The following is a 17,734-nucleotide window of genomic DNA, read 5'->3' as shown; positions in this document are numbered from 1 at the left end:
GTTCAGACAAATAAAATATCAGTATCAATATCTCCAGAGCTATAAGTAAAATTACATGAATAAATGAATCCAATCCAACACTATGCTACATAGTTATATAGCCAGAGAAGTCCCTGTGGTTGTCAGGTGATGTGACATTGTGCCAGGAAAGGTCCCCATGTTTTCTCAAACCTCTTTTGTGTGTTAGGTTTGTACTTTTTGAGTTTTCCCATCTGTATAATGCAGTCTGTCACATTTTAAGGAGGGAAACATTAACAAATGCAGCTGAAATGTTCCTGAAAATGTTTAATGTAAACTTTGAAAACACAAGGGAACCGGCCTCCATCTTTCTTCCCTCCTGACCTCACCATTGACCTTTGACTTCAGCAATTTCTCCACAACACATATTAATGTAAACAATAAAAAGACTAAAAACTAGGATTAATACTAAGAATACTACTAATAATAAAGAATAATACAGATGTTTTAGGTAGTAAGAAACACTGTTTCCATGACTGTGGTATGTCGAACTACAAAAGTGACGTTTGAGGCCGCTGCACAAGATCAACAGAAACCAGCAGAAGTTATTATCTGTTATTATTTTGATGCAGGTGCAGTTGTTAATGGTGCCTGCTGATATTCTCCTCAAATGATTTTGAGTGGACTGCCCCACAAATACAAGTCACAGCTTCCCTATCATAGCAGATACTACTAATAATAATAATAAAAAAAGAGTCCCTTCAAAATAAAATGTGAATTTATGCCTGAAGGGCAGTGATGACACAGCTTGTTGCTCGCTGAGCAGTGTCAATAACAGTGTATGTTATTAGATGTGATGTGAGCTGCTCTCTCTCTCTCTCCCTCCAGTGGCTCCCATCTCGTATGTTCTCTGGTCGACAGACATGCTGACTGGAGGATCATCAACCTGGATAACGTACGTCTTCACTCGAGGATGAACAGATTTATCGATTATTAAGCAAGTTCACCTCATGTTATTATCTGATCTCTTCCAGTTGGATTACTGCTGCAGCCCCAGGAGTCTGGAGAGCGTTGAAGACAAAGCCAACTACACCTTCATCAGAGTGAGCGCTCACCAAACGGAAGAACATGAAGCTGCATGACAGATGTACAATCTGTTTAAATCTACTGCTTTCTTCAACAGGGAGATGTGTGCAACTCACGGCTGCTCAATCACATTTTCAACACGGAGAACATCGACGTGATCTTCCACCTGGCGGCCAAAACGCACGTTGGTGAGCAGCAGTTTGTCAAACCGAGGTCACACTTGTCTCGTCTCGTCTCGTCTGACGCGATCGTTCTTCTTCCTCTCGCCTCGCTCAGAGTCGTCGTTTGAAACGCCGTCTACGTTCCAGCGCGTGAACATCGACGGGACCAGAGTTCTGCTCGCAGCCGCCCACCAGGCCCGACACCAGCCGCAGCTCTTCATCTACGTCAGCACAGACGAAGTGTACGGAGCCAGCCTGGACGAGGTTAGTGAGCGGGGACTCAGCAGGGCGGTCGCCTGGTTTTGAGTCACTCGTTGATATTTGGTGTTCTCTGCAGGTGTTTGATGAGAGCAGTCCGGTGAGGCCCTCCAACCCGTACTCTGCAACCAAAGCAGCTGCAGAGTACCTGGTCAGATCATACTGGGACAAACATAAGGTACACACACACATGTTGATCTCTCAGATCCGATTCTGTTTGAGTTCTTTGTGTTAAATATTGTTCTGTTTGTCTATCACCAGTTTCCCATCATCATCACCAGGAGTAACAACATCTACGGGCCCAGGCAGTACACAGAGAAGGTACAACGCCTCATAGCTCCATAAAACATCTGATTATAAAGTTTTTCTCGTGCGAGCAAGTCGATCATCTTCTCGATCTTTCAGGTCATCCCGAGGTTTCTCACACTCTTGCACATGAACAAGAAATGGTACGTGTGCTGTAGTTTGTTTGTATCGTACGTTAAGAGGAAAAAAACGAAGCTCTAACTTTTTCTTCGGTGCCGCAGCACCATCCAGGGAACCCTCCCCAAGTCCCGCCACTTCCTGTTCGTCGACGACGCCATCACCGCCTTCCTGCTGGTTCTGGAGAAAGGCACGGTGGGAGAGATCTACAACGTGGGAACAGGCCGCGAGATCCCCATCATGCAGCTGGCCAGGGAACTCATTAAGATGGTGGGTTGAAAAATTAAAAGTGTCAGCTGTCCTGACGGTGCAGAATAATAAAGGCGTGTTTTTTTTTTTTTTAAAGGTGAAGAACGTGCCGGAGCCTGAGGTGAATGATTGGCTCGAGTTTGTGCCCGACAGGTGAGTAAACGAACGCAGGAATCAAGACGATGTAGGCTTCCACTTCTTATTTTATTTAACGAGTAAAGCTTGAGGTCATGCCACGCTCACGACTGAAGAATCACGACGACCTTTTTGCTCCGCAGGCCGAGCGTCGACCTGCGCTATCCCATCAAATGTGAGAAGCTGCAGCAGCTGGGCTGGAGAGCTCAGGTATCCTGGCACGAAGGCATCAGACAGACCGGTACAGTAACACACACACAGACAGATCGAGAGCTCGTACACAATGTTTCCTCTTTATAATCAATTATTTTGTTTTTTTTAGTCAAATGGTACCGAGACAACCCGAACTTCTGGTCAGACGCAGCCGAGGACAAAGGACCAATCAGAGGTGGGCTTGAACAATCTGCCGACAAAGCTGCGCCCAGCTGACTTCAGTTATCTCACACGATATTTGTGTAACTCAGACGCTCTTATGGCTGATTTACAGCTCAACTCACAAACGCCGAACACACACGAGTGTCGCAGTTTATTATTCTCGGAGGACCACGGGAAGGCAGCGCCTCCCTTCGACCAAAGCAAAGTCGCACTTTATGGATATTTAGATGTTAAGGGCTGAAACTTCGCCTTAAATTAAAAAGGATGACGGTCAGGTGTGTTTTATACACATTTTAAAGAGATCTATTTTTCATATAATTATGTATTTAACTGCAAATAAATCTTATTGTACTAAAGTCATTTCACATGTTCTTCTCCATTGACAAACTTAAAATCAAAAGAGGAAGACGACACAGGTCAGAGCTTACATTTGCAAATCCAAACCTTTATTTGTGGTCAAATCAGAATAGATGCACAGTTTTTTCTTCTTCGTGCAGTGCTCCTCTTCGTGCACAACTGCTAAACTAATACATAAAGCAAATACTAACTACCAGGCCGGAGGTGCTGTGTGTCCACGTTGGGGCGTTGGCGGGATGGGGGGGATCTGGCCAATCGTTCCTGATCGAACTGAAAGTGTTTGTTTGTTTCCCAGAATTAACTTACTGTTGAAAAATTTAGCGTTCCTGCATAAAAAAGGCAGTAAAGTCTGATCATGTGTGCGCTCCATCGAGGCTACTGTTGATGGACGCGGGTTACAGCCCCGTTTCTGATTGGCCAGAAGTCCCGTCGCCCTCCCACCACCGCCACCAAAGGAGCATCCGACAACACTGACGCCTGAAAATATGCAAATCACAACAACATAGCAATAGAACCACAGTTAATTCTGTGTTATGAAGACTTCAAAGGTCACCACTTGCCAGACATTCACAACAAGGGTATCAACGGGAAGGAAGGAAAAAAGTGTAAAAAGACTCAAATGAAAAACTCAAAATAAAAAACAACATCTGACTTGGAGAGAATCTGGACACTTGTTTTTTGTACTGCATGTTTTCTGTTTTTTACAAAATGGTCTTTGATCGTTTGTTAATTTTCTTTTAATCCAAACCTTGGCATAATGTGGTATTGTCTCAAATTTTGTTTGCCAATTTAAAAAAAAAAAAAGAAAAAAGGCTGTTTAATGGTTGATTATCATTATTGGCAATGGAACCCGTCGCACAAACGAAACAGGTTTATGGATCTGATACTGAGTCCAATGTGACTTTAAAGGTAACCCGTGTGGGACGTTTCTCTTCGTGTGTCGCAGTCGCTTCGCTCTGTGGCCTCGTGTTGACGCCGCGTGAACATTTTTACGCGTCGTAGTCAATGGCAGCAAAGCGGGGTCATCTAGCGGCGATGTAGTCACGACCGAGACTACGAGACGAGAGGCGTCGGGATCGAGTTAAGACGTTTTTTTTTAAGCCTACGATCGCGACTTGTGCGGTAGCATAAAGTAGGTCGAACTAAGACGTGGCGCTGCCGTAAGCGGTCTGATCGAACGCGCGAAGATGTGCACGCGGCATGGGTTGCTTTGTATTTGAAGTGGTTTTGGCACCAGTGACTGTTTATTTATTTACTTATTTCCGTATTTCTGCGTCGTCACAGCTCGTCACTGCGACACATCCGAAGAGAAACCCTGACACGTCGCGTCTTTAACATTTAAAAAGCTCACACTACCCCAGAAAAATAGAAATTTTCACTCATACCAATGACATTCAACATTCAAGTGCCAGTGTTTTTGTTTACTGTCTTTTGGTCAAGTCACTTTGTAAAATATCAACTTTCGTATTAAGCTTATAAAAATAAATATTTCCCCAAAAAGGCTTGATAAATTACACAAACTAGCAGCGAAAGTAGACTCGAGAACTCTGTGTGCAAACAGCTGAATTTTTTTTTTAAATGGTTGCTGTTAACTAGAACTCCACCTGGTCCCAAAAAACAAAAAACTGTTTCATATCTGGAAGAACCTTTCCACGCAACACACACACACACACACACCAAACACACACACTCTAAACTGTGGAGAAACCTCTTTTTGACACCTGGCTGCGCTACACTTCAAACACTCACTCGCTCCTTCACACCTCTCAGAGGTTTTTTTTTAATTTTTCCCTTGAAGGACGTGTGTTACAGAAGACTTCAGTTGAACATTAAACTCGAGTATTTTCTGTAAAACTTTCAAGTCTTTCTACAACAGAGGGGCCTGCAGGCCGCAGCAGTGGGAGCATAGCACCGTTAAAACTGTTCTCGCCGGCGATCGGAGCACTCCTGGCTGGGTGAGTTAGTTACCGTAGTGATGCGGGCTCAACTTGCCACGGTAAACGCCGTACGTGTAACCAACCTCACGATCTGCTCCATTAGGGCTGGGTATCACCCTTGAATTTAAGGCATCAAAAAAGGGGGTTTGGAAATATTCAAAAACCCCACACACACACACAAAAAAACAACTAAAGTGCAGATTTCTAAATGAGAACTTGGAGAATGAACCGAGCGCGATCCACTTCTAACAAAAAGCAAAGCTGACGATGGTCCAAACAAACGTCACGTTACCGCAGAGGGTTTCTGTTTATTCACACGAGCTCACTATGGCTTCAATGAATGGAAAAACAAGGCCTTCACTTCACCACGATGCTGGCACTAAAGACCGTACAGGTGACATCCGTTTGGGACAAATTCAAATTAGGAAACTTCATCCTCGCACCGAGAACAACCGACTGACAAATTTAACTCAAATGTAACAAAAACTACCCACCAACAAGCGCCAGGAATCCAATTATCATCGGCACAAATTGTCGCGTGGCGGCGTCGTATAAAGCATCTACTTTAAAATACCCAGCCCTAACCAACACGAGTCAATCGTCTCGAGGCGCCGTGCACGTGTCACGAATTTCGTGCACAGAATCTCAAAACTAGAAAACGAGTAATCGATCTCTATTGCACTTATTGTGCCCTGTGGTGGCCGGGTGGGGACGGGGCGTCGGGGGTTTTGGGGGCACAGTTGTAGTTAAATGTTGCTCCGACACAGTTCAAGCAGTAATTAACGTCGACAGATACAACCTGTCCGCCCTAGAAAAAGACCTAAATACATTGCATATATATGTGTGTGTACTCTGAACAACACTACTTGACAAGATTGCTCTATAAACAAGATGAGAAGTGAGGTAAACCTAGATAAACTTCCATGATTCCCCTGCTGCGTAACTCACTAATTCCTATCTGCGTCACGATTATTCTATCTGCCCACTAGTGGCTGTTAGAAGGCACAGCGACGTCCACACCGAGCCGTACGTCCTTCTTTAAAGTACGCCTCTGAAGTTAGGCTGGACTTCGCATTAATATTAACACCAGAGACCGCGCAAGCTGCATTACTAAGTGTTTGGATTCAAGTAAATAATAGATATCCCCTCTCACGTGGGGACTGTGTGACATATTCAGTCAATATTTAAAGGTGGACCCTTTGATTTTGTAACAGCGCCTTAAGAGTGCGAATTATTGAAATGACCTGGGTGGAAACTTTTTAGGGGGGGGGTTGAAGGTCGCTGTACCAAAATCAAAGAGCGTAATCCTCAACTGCTTCAGTTGTGCAGATCCTTCTCCTCCGTTAACGGAGGACACAAGTTGAAATGTGCACGGTTAAACTGCCGGACGCGACAGCTGGTTAGGAAAACATGTAAACTTAAAGAGCTGTGTGGATGTGTAAAAGTTTTCAATTGAGCAAATCCTTCATAAGTGATTGTCATTTGCACGGTTCCTGCTGGTTATCCCTCCCCCCTGATGGACGCCATCCACCGTTGCTGCAGGAGAAATTAAAGTGTTCATTCATATCATGGCCACGGGAAAAGAAAAAAAAAATCGATTGGTTTAACCGGTGCTAAAAATCTATTGGGACACTTAAACACAGTTCTGGTCACAGTAGTTTAACCCGAATTAGACTGCATGTTGATTTCAAAGTGGCCATCGGCGCCTTTTCTTTAACTGGTGGCTCACGCCGATCGCCAACAACACGAGAAGTTGGCCTGCTGTCTGCTCGAGTCCTCCAGCATTACGACTAGTCCCCCCCTCCCCAAAAAAATAAACTCCCTTACCAACTGAACTCAGGGAAAAGACCCAAACATGAAAAATCATAGAAGACGGGAAATATCAGAGAGTTCGAACATAACTAAAGCCTGCTGTAGAGTTGTATTTATTTGCTCTGATTTTTTTTTTTAACTCCTTGACCAAAAAACAACAACACTTGCATATGTTTTATTGTCTTGGTCCAGCCTCGTTTGTCAAAGCCAGTGGGCAATTTGAGGGAACTAAATTGGTAAATAAACTTCAGATTGATTCTTTTAGAGACACGAATCAACAATCTGTTCAAATTGCCCACTGAGCGCCTGGTCCAACGTCGAGTGATCAAACATCAAAAGTGTCGCTTCACGTTTTAATTTATTACGGTTCGGAAGAGTTTAATCTATATTTGTAACGTCACTAAAGTCGTTCAAGTAAATAATGCAGCAACATATTCTGCTGCTCGCGAACACAGTGTGCGTGGGGGCGGGCGGGCATTGAACCTCTGCCACTGAACTGTCCGAATGTTACAGTGGATCAGGGATGAAACGTGGACATCCTGGGTGCAGGTCAACTGCCCCACCTTCTAGCCTGGTTCCACAGCAGGGCGGATTAAATCGGGCATCCATTACGTCCCCGAACGTTCACACTTTCTGTCCTGCATCTCACTGTGCTATGCAGAGCTGGTTGTGGTTAGTCGCAGGTATAAATCTAATAAAATCTGCAGCTTTTTCTGGAGGAGCTGATGCTCCGAGATGTCAGTAAGACAGGACATCGCGTCCTCTAGAAAGGCCGAGCTGCCCCCTGCTGTGAAACGAGTTCAGGCTAGATCCGTTAAAAAGACTCAACAAATAAACTGGAATGACTTGTGTATATATATATATTTTTTTTTTGAGAAGACTCTTCATGTAACTCTCCAGGATAGAGTGAGCGAAAAAATTTGCTTTACATTTACTTTTTTTTGTTGTTTTTTTTTTAAAGTTGTGTGTGTAAACCCCTTGAAAGAAGCTTTTTGGCAAACAAGGGCGTCAATGTTTGTGGTGGAAGCAGAGCGCCAGTTTCCCAAAGAGCGAGGTGGCACTAAGAGTCAGCTGAACAGCCACGGGTACAATTTGGTAACTGTCGTCTGCAGCAGCAGCAGCTGCCGCCGCGCGGCGGGTTTAGATTCAAACACGAAGACTTCAATTTCTGTCTTAGAAAGTGAACAGCGTGACTTACACAGAGAGGGGGGCTAACGTAACAAAACAGGAGTGCTGCTGCTGCACAGCTACGCCAAATTCCTCCTCGGTGGCTCCGTAAACTTTACACAACGCGACCCAACAATTAGTGACACGGATGGCTTTGAGAAACCAAAAACTCGAGCTCAAACCAGAGCTGTGGATGTGACGTATAGGTCAATTAATAGGACTCGGTTTCCCGGGAAGCATAAAACCACAGCGGTGGTTAAATGCTTTCTGGAATCAGCTCGTTGAGACCTGACAAATTTGAACTCCAATAGACAGATAAGGAATCGTTTTGAGTTTCCTCATCGCGGATTTAGTTTTTTGTTGCCAAGGTTTGATTTAGTTCAAGACTAGTTTGTTTCCTTCCAAATAGAAATAAAGAAAAACATGTTTAAACCCATACATGACATTAAATACTTGTTTGTTTTTTAGTCACAGTTGGCCAATACTTGTAGCCAGTTTACGCATTATGGCAATAAAAACAACGGAAATAAGAGACAAAGTTCAAATTCTTAAAAGGCACAGTACATAAACAAATGATCCTCCATTGTGTTTTGTTTCAAAATAAAAGAAAAACGCTGTTCGTAGTCGTGACATTAACTACTAACGGGCGACGCCGGCTCGTCCGGCCTCTCCCGTCTCTGTCGGACGTCGTTCTCAGAGCTCAGAAAATCAAAATGTTTTAAAAAGGTGGAAAAATAAAACCAAACTTTTTTCTCTCTCTCTTAAAAACATTGTTTCTGTGGCCGCTTTTTTTTTTTTTTTAAAGTATCTGTCATGTCGAGTGAAGAAGCTTCAGCCAGTTCCCGTTTTAAATTTAAATGCAGACCTTTGTTTGTTTTTTTCAGATTTGACGTCTCGCACGTCTCCGCGAGATGTTTTAGAAAAGTTTTTTTTTGTTTTTTTTCTGTTGGCCGGTGATTTACAACATGGCCATGCATTACGATACAAAGATGACATGTGAAGGGAACACGGGGACGCCTGGCTGGCAACACGAAGCCAAAACTCAAACCTAAAAGTGAAAAGACTGGATTCCCCCTGATCGGCCGTGTTATCGGACTGTGGGTGTCTAATCTGAGGGATTGAAGCCACAGAGGGGAAATTATTCAACATGTCCTCACTGAAACCAAAAGATGCTGCTAGATGGAAGCAAACAATTAAATCTGTGGCTCACACCGACGAATCCCTTTCTAACGTGGCCTGTTCTTAGAGGCGAGACTCACCAGGACTTCAGAATTCAAACGCAAGTAAAGACGAAGGTGGAGTAAAATCTTGGGAGGATGCGTCGGGGTGGAAGGAGGTCTATATAAATGAGTATAAATATTTTAATAACATGCACGTTGGCTCTCGGGGGGGTTAATGGAGAGGAGACGGATGGGGCGCAGACAACAGTGTGGAGGGAGGGTGAGTGAGAGGAGGTAAGAGGGATGAGTGAAGGAAGGGGGGTGGAGGAACCTAGTTGCCCCACCAGTCAACTTGAGAGTGCGAGTAGTTGCCGCCGTAGCCGTCGCTGGTGTAGAAGTTGCCGAAACCACCTGAGAGGGAGGAACCGCAAAGTTAACGAGGTGACGGTCTTTCCCGTGAAGCAAAGCCAACAGGTGTGTTGTTGTTAGATCCTCACCTCCTCCAAAGCCGCGCGTTCCTCCGTGTCCCGCCTGATTGCGACCTCCACGTCCTCCGAACCCTCCGGCGTTTCCTCCTGCGGCTGTTTGGCGATAATCACGTGCTCCGAAACCGCCAGAGAACCTGATGGGAGAATCGTAAATTCAGTCAGACGCTGAACTTTGCTGCATTTGGACGACAGCTCGACTGAACAAGGAGACGGTGCGTGTACCTCTTAGAGCGTCCTCGGTTGCTGCTTTTGTGCTGGTGTTCGTAAGCCAGGCTCTCGAGCCACGAGGGAACTTCTTGTTTGGCCTCGACCAGGATGTCCAGCAGGTCCTTCGTGATGTTTCCGTTTTTATCATTGAAGAACGACGTGGCCAGTCCTGCAGGGAGAACAGTAGTAAGTGATAGCAGCGATAAATCATGTAACGTCATCACGTCGGGTTGATTTTGAATGATTAGTCGTCTCACCCAAGTTTCCGACTCGACCTGTACGTCCGATACGGTGGACGTACTCCTCGATGTCGCTGGGCAGGTCAAAGTTGATAACGTGCTTCACGTTGGAGATGTCCAGACCTCGAGCTGCTACCTGAGCACGTATGAAAACATCCGAGACGTTAGAAACCATAAGAGGAACGTCTGATCGTATCTGACAGGACGTTATCTTCGACTGACCGCTGTGGCCACCAGGATGGGGCATTTTCCTGATCTGAACTGGTTCAGCGCCTCCTCGCGGTCTCTCTGGGAGCGGTCGCCGTGGATACTGGTGCAGGCGTAGCCCTCCCGGTACAGGAAGTCCTCCAAGGCGTCGGCGCCTTTCTTGGTCTCCACAAAAACGAGAGTGAGCGAGTCCTTCCCTGATGAAGCGAGAGAAGAGACAGCCGAGGTTAGTCGTTACCGCAGCATGGACTCATCGTCAGCTTTGTGTTGGACACATGCAAAATCAAACGTACGATATATGCTGCGTCATACCAGACGCCCCTTCAGTAAATACTCTGAGTTACTCTTAAACATGCACCTGAAGTGGTTTCCACTGTTCACGTCACATTACAATAGATGTTCTGAACAGTGCAACAGGCAGCGGGGAGTGCAGTGGTGATAAAAAAGGAAACAATAATCACGAGGAGAAACAGTTAACAGCGTCAGCAGCCCCGTGGTGTTGTTGTTGTGGCTGTGACTCGAGCCCGATGGAGAGAGCTGTCCTGATTCGTGAACGCTACGGCCTGAATTTCTCTCTCTCTCTTTTTTTTTTAGCGATTCAGACGAGCAGACTCTCTCCATCGAGGATTTGGTTCTGACATGAAGACACCACAACATACCGTACAGAAAAAAAAAAAAAACATGGCACGAAAGAAACTCTTGAACTCAGGAAAAAAAAAAAACAGGCATGATTGATGTAAAGCTCAGCAAACCTGACCTATGAAAACAAAAGACTGTCTATCCATTAAAGGGCAAGCAAAACATGAAATGAGATTCAGCACTGAGGATCTTACCAGGTTTCTCTATGCTGTCTCCAGTACTGTCCTGTACCTCGCTGGGGATGACTTTGGGATAAAACCACACCAAACCACCGACATGTAAACTGTGCTCAATCACCAGCAGAAAAACCAACTGTGTATGTTCAACGTTAGTGACGTACGCGAGAGACACACGGGGATGTGTTGGCTGGGATGGGAGGACGACAGTATGAGAATGGCAAAAGGATCGGGGGGAAATAAAACTGCATCGTGTGTGTGTGTGTCGTCGCACGAGTGCTGCGTGACTGTCTCACCTGTAGCGCTAAGGAGGTCCAGGAGGAAAGACCTCTTATCGCTTTCTTCCACCCACACCACTTTCTGAGTGATGTTCTCTGAAGTGGAACCAACTCTGCCCACCGCCAGGAAGATGTACTCCTCCAGGAAATCCCTGGCCAGGATCTGAAGGGGGGAGGGGGGGCAGACAATGTGCTTACCGGGTACGGTAACGTTTACAACACAACAGAAACATCTGTGAGGGGAACACACACACACACACACAGCAGGTGTGTACCTGGATCTCTTTAGGAAAGGTCGCGCTGAACATCATGGTTTGTCGCATGCCTTTGTGCGGCATGGTGTCCTGTTCAACGATGCGTCTTATCTGCGGTTCGAATCCCATGTCCAACATGCGATCTGCTTCGTCCAGGACCAGGTAGCTGCAGTGACAGAAGAAAAGGTTGTAGCGTTCTGAGAAGTGCTGAAGCTCTAAACCATCCGTCGCTTCCTCCTCATGTCCGTGTCTTACTTGCAGTAGTCCAGTCCGATCTTGCCCCTCTCCATCATGTCCACCAGTCTTCCCGGCGTGGCCACCAGCAGGTGACAGCCTCTCTCCAGGTCTCTGATCTGCTGACCGATGTCTGCTCCTCCGTACACGACACAGGGACGCACTCGGGAGCGGTAGGAGAACTAACAAAAGACGAAAAAGGTTAAACAAACACGTCTTCGTAGGCTTACATGTGTATTTGTCGTGTACGTACCTTCCTGGCTTCATCATAAATCTGCAGAGCCAGTTCTCTGGTTGGAGCCAGTACCAGTGAGATGGGGTACTGCTTACGGCGGCCAAACTTTCCATTTTCCTGTAACACAGTGACAGCACGACGGTTTAGTCGATGTTTATTCGCTGATGTGAGTTTAGGAAACAAACTCCTCACCTGTCCAGACGCTTTAGCCGCGCTGAGAGCTTCTCCTGGTCCCTCGGTGTAGATCTGGCTCAGAATCGGCAGCAGGAATGCAGCAGTCTTCCCAGAACCTGCACACACACACACAAGGTCAGCATCATTCAGCAGTGATCATTTATTTATAGTATCTAATATCCGATATCTGACTGATAAGCTTGTGTCCTACCCGTCTGTGCGCAGGCCATGAGGTCTCGCTTCGACTTGACGATAGGGATGGCGTATTTCTGGACCGGGGTCGGCCTGGTGTAACGGCTCAGAGCAATGTTGCCCATGACGATCTCGCCCATGTCCACATCTTGAAACTGTGCGGCGTACAGAGACAGACAAACATGAGTTACACGAGCGAGGGGAAGGAATCGTCACCATCATCTGATCTCTAGCTTACACTCTCGATGTGGTGAGGGCAGTTCTGTCCCGTGGCCTCAACAGGAATGTCGTCGTACTTCTCAAAGTTGATGCCGGTGTTGCTGCCGGAGAACAGCTCGCTGCAGAGGAGCAGAGCACCACGTTAGTTTGAGACACATCTTCACTGCTGCCCAATGATTTCCCTGACACACTCACTGTTCAAGGCGTTCGTTCCGTGGCGTCGGTTTCGACCAGTCTCCGTCGTCTCTGGACTCCTCCACCCAGCGGCTGTTTCCTCCTCCTCCACCGCCGCCAAATCCACCATGTTCAAACCTGAGCACAGACGAGGATATAACACGAGATCTCTCTGTTGGCCATTGTTCAGCGATGACAAACATAAAGCCACCTGCTTCTTTTTATCCACGACAACAATGTTCACCAGGATAATGTTACACAACAGACATGAGAGGATGCTTTCATACTGAACTTAACCTGAAGTGCTTTCAGTACACTCGTCTCCTTACCTCCCTCTGTTCGCGTTGCCTCGGTCATTGAAGAACGCAGACTTCCCTCGGTTGTTACCAAAACTGCTATAGGCGTCCTTGGCAGTGTTCCAGCCGCCGGCGTCTGACAGGAGAGCGAACACAAAAACATTAGAGGACGGTCTCAGACGTCACAGCGTAGACAAACCGCTCGTCTTCAGAGCGGTTGTTCCCACCTTTGTTTTCGTAGCTGGCGAAGCCCATCGGCTGCGCCGGGTTGATGGGGTTGAAGGCTCCGGCCCTGTTGCCGCGGTAACCTCCTCCTACACCGCCTCGGCCCCGCTCCATGCGAGGCGGGCCGCGGTTGAACGAGTTGCCGGCGGTCATGCGGTTGTCATGGTAGCCGTTGACGAAGTTGTTGCGCCCCCCGTCCCAACCATCTGATGATTAAAAACAGAAATTTGTTTGATATTCGACATTGTCGCTTCAGTTCTCAGGTGGACGGATCACCTCAGACGCTACAGTCAGGAACTTACAGTTGGCTGCGGGCGCGATGGTGTAGCCACCCTGTCGACCGGCAGCGAAGGCGTTTCCTGCTGGAGGACAGCGTGTCAGTTGTGGATTTTATCAGTGACAAATGCAGTTAATAAAGGTCCCCTGTGGAGTTTTGGACCGTTATGGAGCGATGCTCTTTTACCCCGGTTTGTTTGTTTGAATCGTGCATGCATACGTGGACACACAAGCATGAGGGGCGACCCGATTCACACCCTGCCACCAGTTTCCCTCTATGAAATCTGTTTCCCGATCAAACAGTTTGACAGCAGGAATGTAAATGTGCAGAGACACGGAGTAGCGATGCGCCAGCAAAGGCAGGGAAGAAGAAGACGACTGCTAAAGCTATCTAGCTGGCCAGCTGACATAAACAGTGCAAGTCACACAATGCGTTGTTGGTGAGTGAGACTGGACGTAAACATAACTCTGCTGGTTTGTTTGTTTACAAGAAAACTCCACAGGACAGCTTTAACTTGATGCTACACACCATTTTTGGAAGCGTCTTTGTTCCGTAAATGTGGAGGAATGTATCGCCCTGCAGACAGAGAGAGACAGTGTCCAACATCATGTGATGAATTAAAAAGACTTTAAGGACTTAATTAAAGAAATATAGGAATTAAAAGATAGTCCCTTGGTTGCCTCGTGGTCAACTTTCCTATCCTTGCAAATTTATTCTCTATGGAGCACGTCCTCGTTCGCCGTCTTTAAAGACTTCCCCAGTGTTGTTACCACGTGGGAGTAAAACGTTTCAGGTTTGTGAGCGCCTAAATGTGCGCTCGCTAGAAAAGAGGAAAAAAAATATGAACACTTCTCACAAAAACATGTCGACTGCTTACTGTTAGTGCCTCCACCTTGTCCGTCTGCTGCACTCAAGTCTAGGACAGCGAGCTGGGGAGAGATCAACACACAACAAACAAAGTCAAGTCGCTGAGGAACAAATCGATGCAGGTTTGAGGTTACAGAAGGCGCCGTGACACCAAGTAAAGCAAACTATACATTCATGATGCAGAAATGGTGACCTCTCAATCTTTTTGGACCCGTTCATAATCCTCACGCAGATTAAAACATGTTTATTTCCATGGAATTATTTGTATTTTAAACTTTTCAACCTAAATAACGTGTCCATTGTGCGGAAGCTGCAAGTGCATCCTCCGGTCCTGGTTTACGTTTTGCGTCACAATCATTTAAGGAGTTTTAAAATGTCCTAAACCCGACGTACGTGAACGTCAACGGCTCAGAATGGATTTTCCCCCCATTCATAGTTATGTAACCTATTGATCCTGAAGGAAAGCACGCAAACATACATTAGAAATAACCTATAACACAGTCTGCATACGTTAACCTGAGATAGAGCTAAATTTAAATACAGCTAGGGGGTCAGAATAATTGGTAATTTTCACCAAACTAAACTGAGTAAACTGCAAGCATTAATATGCAATAAAGCAACTTTTACTACGTATACATTATTTATAAATGAGTCCATTATGCCTGAATGTTTTATAAACACACATAGGATAATAAACAGGGTTATTAAGGTGAAATAAAGGGTGAATAAAGTAAATATAAAGGTGAGTATGAGCCAGGCTTGAACCCTGACACATGTGAAGTATCTATAAACAGCTGATCTGAGATGTTGCTGCTTTCAAAGTCCATCAAAGTGAATCCATGACTCATGTTGGGATGATTTAAACCCTGCAGCATCATAAAAAAACCTCCCTGCTGCAGCCTTGCACCTTCAAAATAAGATGCATTATTTTATTTTATTTTTTAAAGCAGGTTAACTCTGTGAAACCATCATCTGAGGACACACAGTACTTTCCTGCAGCCATGCAACTGTCTGAGCAGCAGACACGGCTCGTCTACGTTGCTGGTGACGCAGAAGAAATGAGCTCTCTCTCTCTCTTTAAGCGGGACGCTGTGCAACACTGCGCATTATCTGCACGGCGGTGACTTAAACCGACAAACAGGTGCGGTGTTTGTGCGTCAAACCCCCCGCATAACCTCCATTTTAAAACACCGCAAAGACACAAAAAAAAAAAACCCGCAACGAGGAGGATAATAGTTGGAAGAGGAGGTGCGTTTGATTCGCGTACACAGCAGGCCCCGGTTTAGACGTTCGAGCCACCACTGCTATGTAAAGATAAATAATCACATTTTAAAAAGCAGCTAGTTTTAAAAATAATCCCGGTCGATTTAAAGGAGGCGCACACGGATTTAATCCGACTATAACAACCCAGAAAAACACAAATGTTTCCAACGTCGTACGCTTTCTCCGCCCCGCGGCCGCTCAACGGGTCACGCGAGCGTAGAATTGAAGCGCACCCTCTTTCACTAGCTACCACGATTAGCATCTCGCTAGCCGCCGGCGAGCTAACATTTATATCTCTTATTTTTCTTATTTAAAAACGCCAACCGACGCGGCACAGACACGCGTAACCGACTCGGTGCTTACCTGCTGCTCTAGACCGTGGACATTCTCGACGGCCACATGACTCATAACTAGAGAATACGGAGGAAAAATGATGTCGTTGGAAAAAAAAGGAGCTCTTTGTTTGCCGGGTTTAGATGTGATGCTATCCCCCGTTAGCCTCTTATCTGTTTCTGTGGCAACGGCAGGCGGCGGTTGGCTTCACCCGTTAACCGCTGGACTTGAAAACGCTGCGGCTGCTTGTTTTATTTATTCGTTTGGTTGTTTCTTGCGTTTATTTTTCAAGCTACAGGAATAATAAAGAGGTACTTCGTGCAACAAACTACAGCTGATGTCGGCTCGCTCCTCTTCTACAGCTGAAGCTGAGAGAGTCAAGCGAGGCGGGAAAACGCAGGCTGCAACATCCGGTGACTTAACAAAATAAAAGTCGAGTTAACGGTTAAATTTTTTTTAAAGTGTTGTAATTACGCAACAATAAGACTTTAATTAATTAATATTATGATATATTTTTCCCTGTATGTGCGTAATCTTGAATTCTGCCAAAAAGCTGCTAGTTTATCGTGTGTACGCGTTCAAAACTCGTAAAAAACGAAGCATTAGCATACATTACAAATTTCACATACGTTATTGCGACAAAATAAAAGTCCAGTAAACGGTTAAAAAATTTAAAAAGTGTTGTAATTACGCACCAATAAGACTTTAATTAATTGATATCAGGATGTATTTCCACCTGTATGTGCATAATCTTGAATTATGACAAAAAAAACTGCTAGTTTATCGTGTGTATGCGTTCAAAACTCGTAAAAAACGAAAACATTACAAATTTCACATACGTTATTGCGACTTAACAAAATAAAAGTCGGGTTTACGGTTAAAACATTAAAAAGTTTTGTAATTACACACCAATAAGACTTTAATTAATTAATATTAGGATGTATTTCCACCTGTATGTGCGTAATTTTGAATTATGACTAAGAAACTGCTAGTTTATCGTGTGTACGCGTTTAAAACTCGTAAAAAACGAAGCGTTAGCTGTCTCAAACATACATTACAAATTTCACATAACGTTATTGCGACTTAACAAAATAAAAGTCCAGTTAACGGTTAAAAAATGTAAAAAGTGTTGTAATTACGCACCAATAAGACTTTAATTAATTAATATTATGATATATTTCCACCTGTATGTGTGTAATCTTGATTTATGACTAACAAACTGCTAGTTTATCGTGTACGCGTTCAAAACTCGTCTCAAACATACATTACAAATTTCACATAACGTCATTGCGACCTTTAATTACTTAATTACACTTATATAACATATTTATAACATTTCGTTTTATTTTGTAATTTTCTTACTTCCGGGCAGCCGTTGGGTAACGCTGGCCAGCTTGACTCACGCGTCTTTAAAAAAAACATTAAACAAAATCTCGCGATATCTCCGCTCTCAGTGGCGTACTGTTGTTTGCATCAGCACCTGCCTCAGAAAAGTTTGTTTATTCACCTTTTTACACCCTGAAACAAACATGCATGCATATATTTATATATACTGTGCCACTCTATTAGTCCATATAAGCACTGTATGTTCTATTCAGAGGCACATTCAGAGTTTTTAATTAATATAATTCAAATTATTGGGGGAAAAAGTGTTAAAATCAACAGAGAAGTCACATTAA

The 17,734-nt window shown here is 45.0% G+C and overlaps 2 protein-coding genes across 12 annotated transcripts in view; one reads left to right on the top strand and one right to left on the bottom strand.

Annotated features, from left to right (window-relative positions):
* tgds (TDP-glucose 4,6-dehydratase) overlaps positions 1 to 17,734 on the top strand; it is a 35,272-nt gene that overhangs the window by 1,069 nt on the left and 16,469 nt on the right. For 3 of the 4 annotated variants that reach the window (XR_003461893.1, XM_027276057.1, XM_027276061.1), the window contains exons 2-12: positions 847 to 913; positions 993 to 1,061; positions 1,142 to 1,232; positions 1,321 to 1,469; positions 1,543 to 1,641; positions 1,725 to 1,784; positions 1,869 to 1,912; positions 1,991 to 2,156; positions 2,233 to 2,288; positions 2,414 to 2,511; positions 2,593 to 2,658. Coding sequence is in view for 3 of the 4 variants with exons in the window: in XM_027276057.1 (XP_027131858.1) it covers positions 847 to 913; positions 993 to 1,061; positions 1,142 to 1,232; positions 1,321 to 1,469; positions 1,543 to 1,641; positions 1,725 to 1,784; positions 1,869 to 1,912; positions 1,991 to 2,156; positions 2,233 to 2,288; positions 2,414 to 2,511; positions 2,593 to 2,658 (965 nt within the window). In the remaining variant the exon portion in view is untranslated. Of the gene's footprint in view, positions 1 to 846; positions 914 to 992; positions 1,062 to 1,141; positions 1,233 to 1,320; positions 1,470 to 1,542; positions 1,642 to 1,724; positions 1,785 to 1,868; positions 1,913 to 1,990; positions 2,157 to 2,232; positions 2,289 to 2,413; positions 2,512 to 2,592; positions 2,659 to 2,757; positions 4,629 to 17,734 lie in introns of those variants that run through there. The other variant, XM_027276060.1, reaches the window with a different exon arrangement.
* Positions 4,415 to 16,423, bottom strand: LOC104935046 (ATP-dependent RNA helicase DDX3X). Of its 8 annotated transcripts, none has more exons than XM_019262595.2 (20): positions 16,086 to 16,423; positions 14,449 to 14,521; positions 14,121 to 14,168; positions 13,618 to 13,677; positions 13,318 to 13,521; positions 13,124 to 13,226; positions 12,816 to 12,932; positions 12,640 to 12,739; positions 12,421 to 12,556; positions 12,228 to 12,325; positions 12,054 to 12,152; positions 11,822 to 11,982; positions 11,588 to 11,732; positions 11,331 to 11,475; positions 11,053 to 11,103; positions 10,235 to 10,416; positions 10,031 to 10,148; positions 9,789 to 9,942; positions 9,576 to 9,700; positions 4,415 to 9,489 (listed from the first exon to the last, which is right to left on the bottom strand). In XM_019262595.2, the coding sequence occupies exons 1-20, from the start codon at positions 16,128 to 16,130 to the stop codon at positions 9,410 to 9,412; spliced, it is 2,244 nt and encodes a 747-aa protein (XP_019118140.1). In that variant the 5' UTR covers positions 16,131 to 16,423; the 3' UTR covers positions 4,415 to 9,409. The 8 variants fall into 8 exon arrangements, with proteins under 8 accessions (XP_019118140.1, XP_019118141.1, XP_019118142.1 ...); XM_019262596.2 differs by having other exon boundaries at positions 13,618 to 13,674; XM_019262597.2 differs by having other exon boundaries at positions 14,470 to 14,521.

Source organism: Larimichthys crocea, unplaced genomic scaffold, assembly GCF_000972845.2.
Source record: "Larimichthys crocea isolate SSNF unplaced genomic scaffold, L_crocea_2.0 scaffold288, whole genome shotgun sequence".
Taxonomy (NCBI): domain Eukaryota; kingdom Metazoa; phylum Chordata; class Actinopteri; family Sciaenidae; genus Larimichthys; species Larimichthys crocea.
The sequence above is the reverse complement of the archived record's forward strand: the minus strand, read 5'-3'. Positions and strand labels throughout refer to the sequence as shown.

Excerpts from the sequence above, each read along its gene's own strand:
- LOC104935046 (XM_019262595.2), bottom strand. The coding sequence starts at position 16,130 with ATGAGTCATGTGGCCGTCGAGAATGTCCACGGTCTAGAGCAGCAG. Across the intron at positions 11,476-11,587 it reads CCTTTCCTAAAGAGATCCAG|ATCCTGGCCAGGGATTTCCT; the intron begins GTACACACCTGC and ends TCCCCCCTTCAG. Across the intron at positions 10,149-10,234 it reads CCATCCTGGTGGCCACAGCG|GTAGCAGCTCGAGGTCTGGA; the intron begins GTCAGTCGAAGA and ends ATACGTGCTCAG.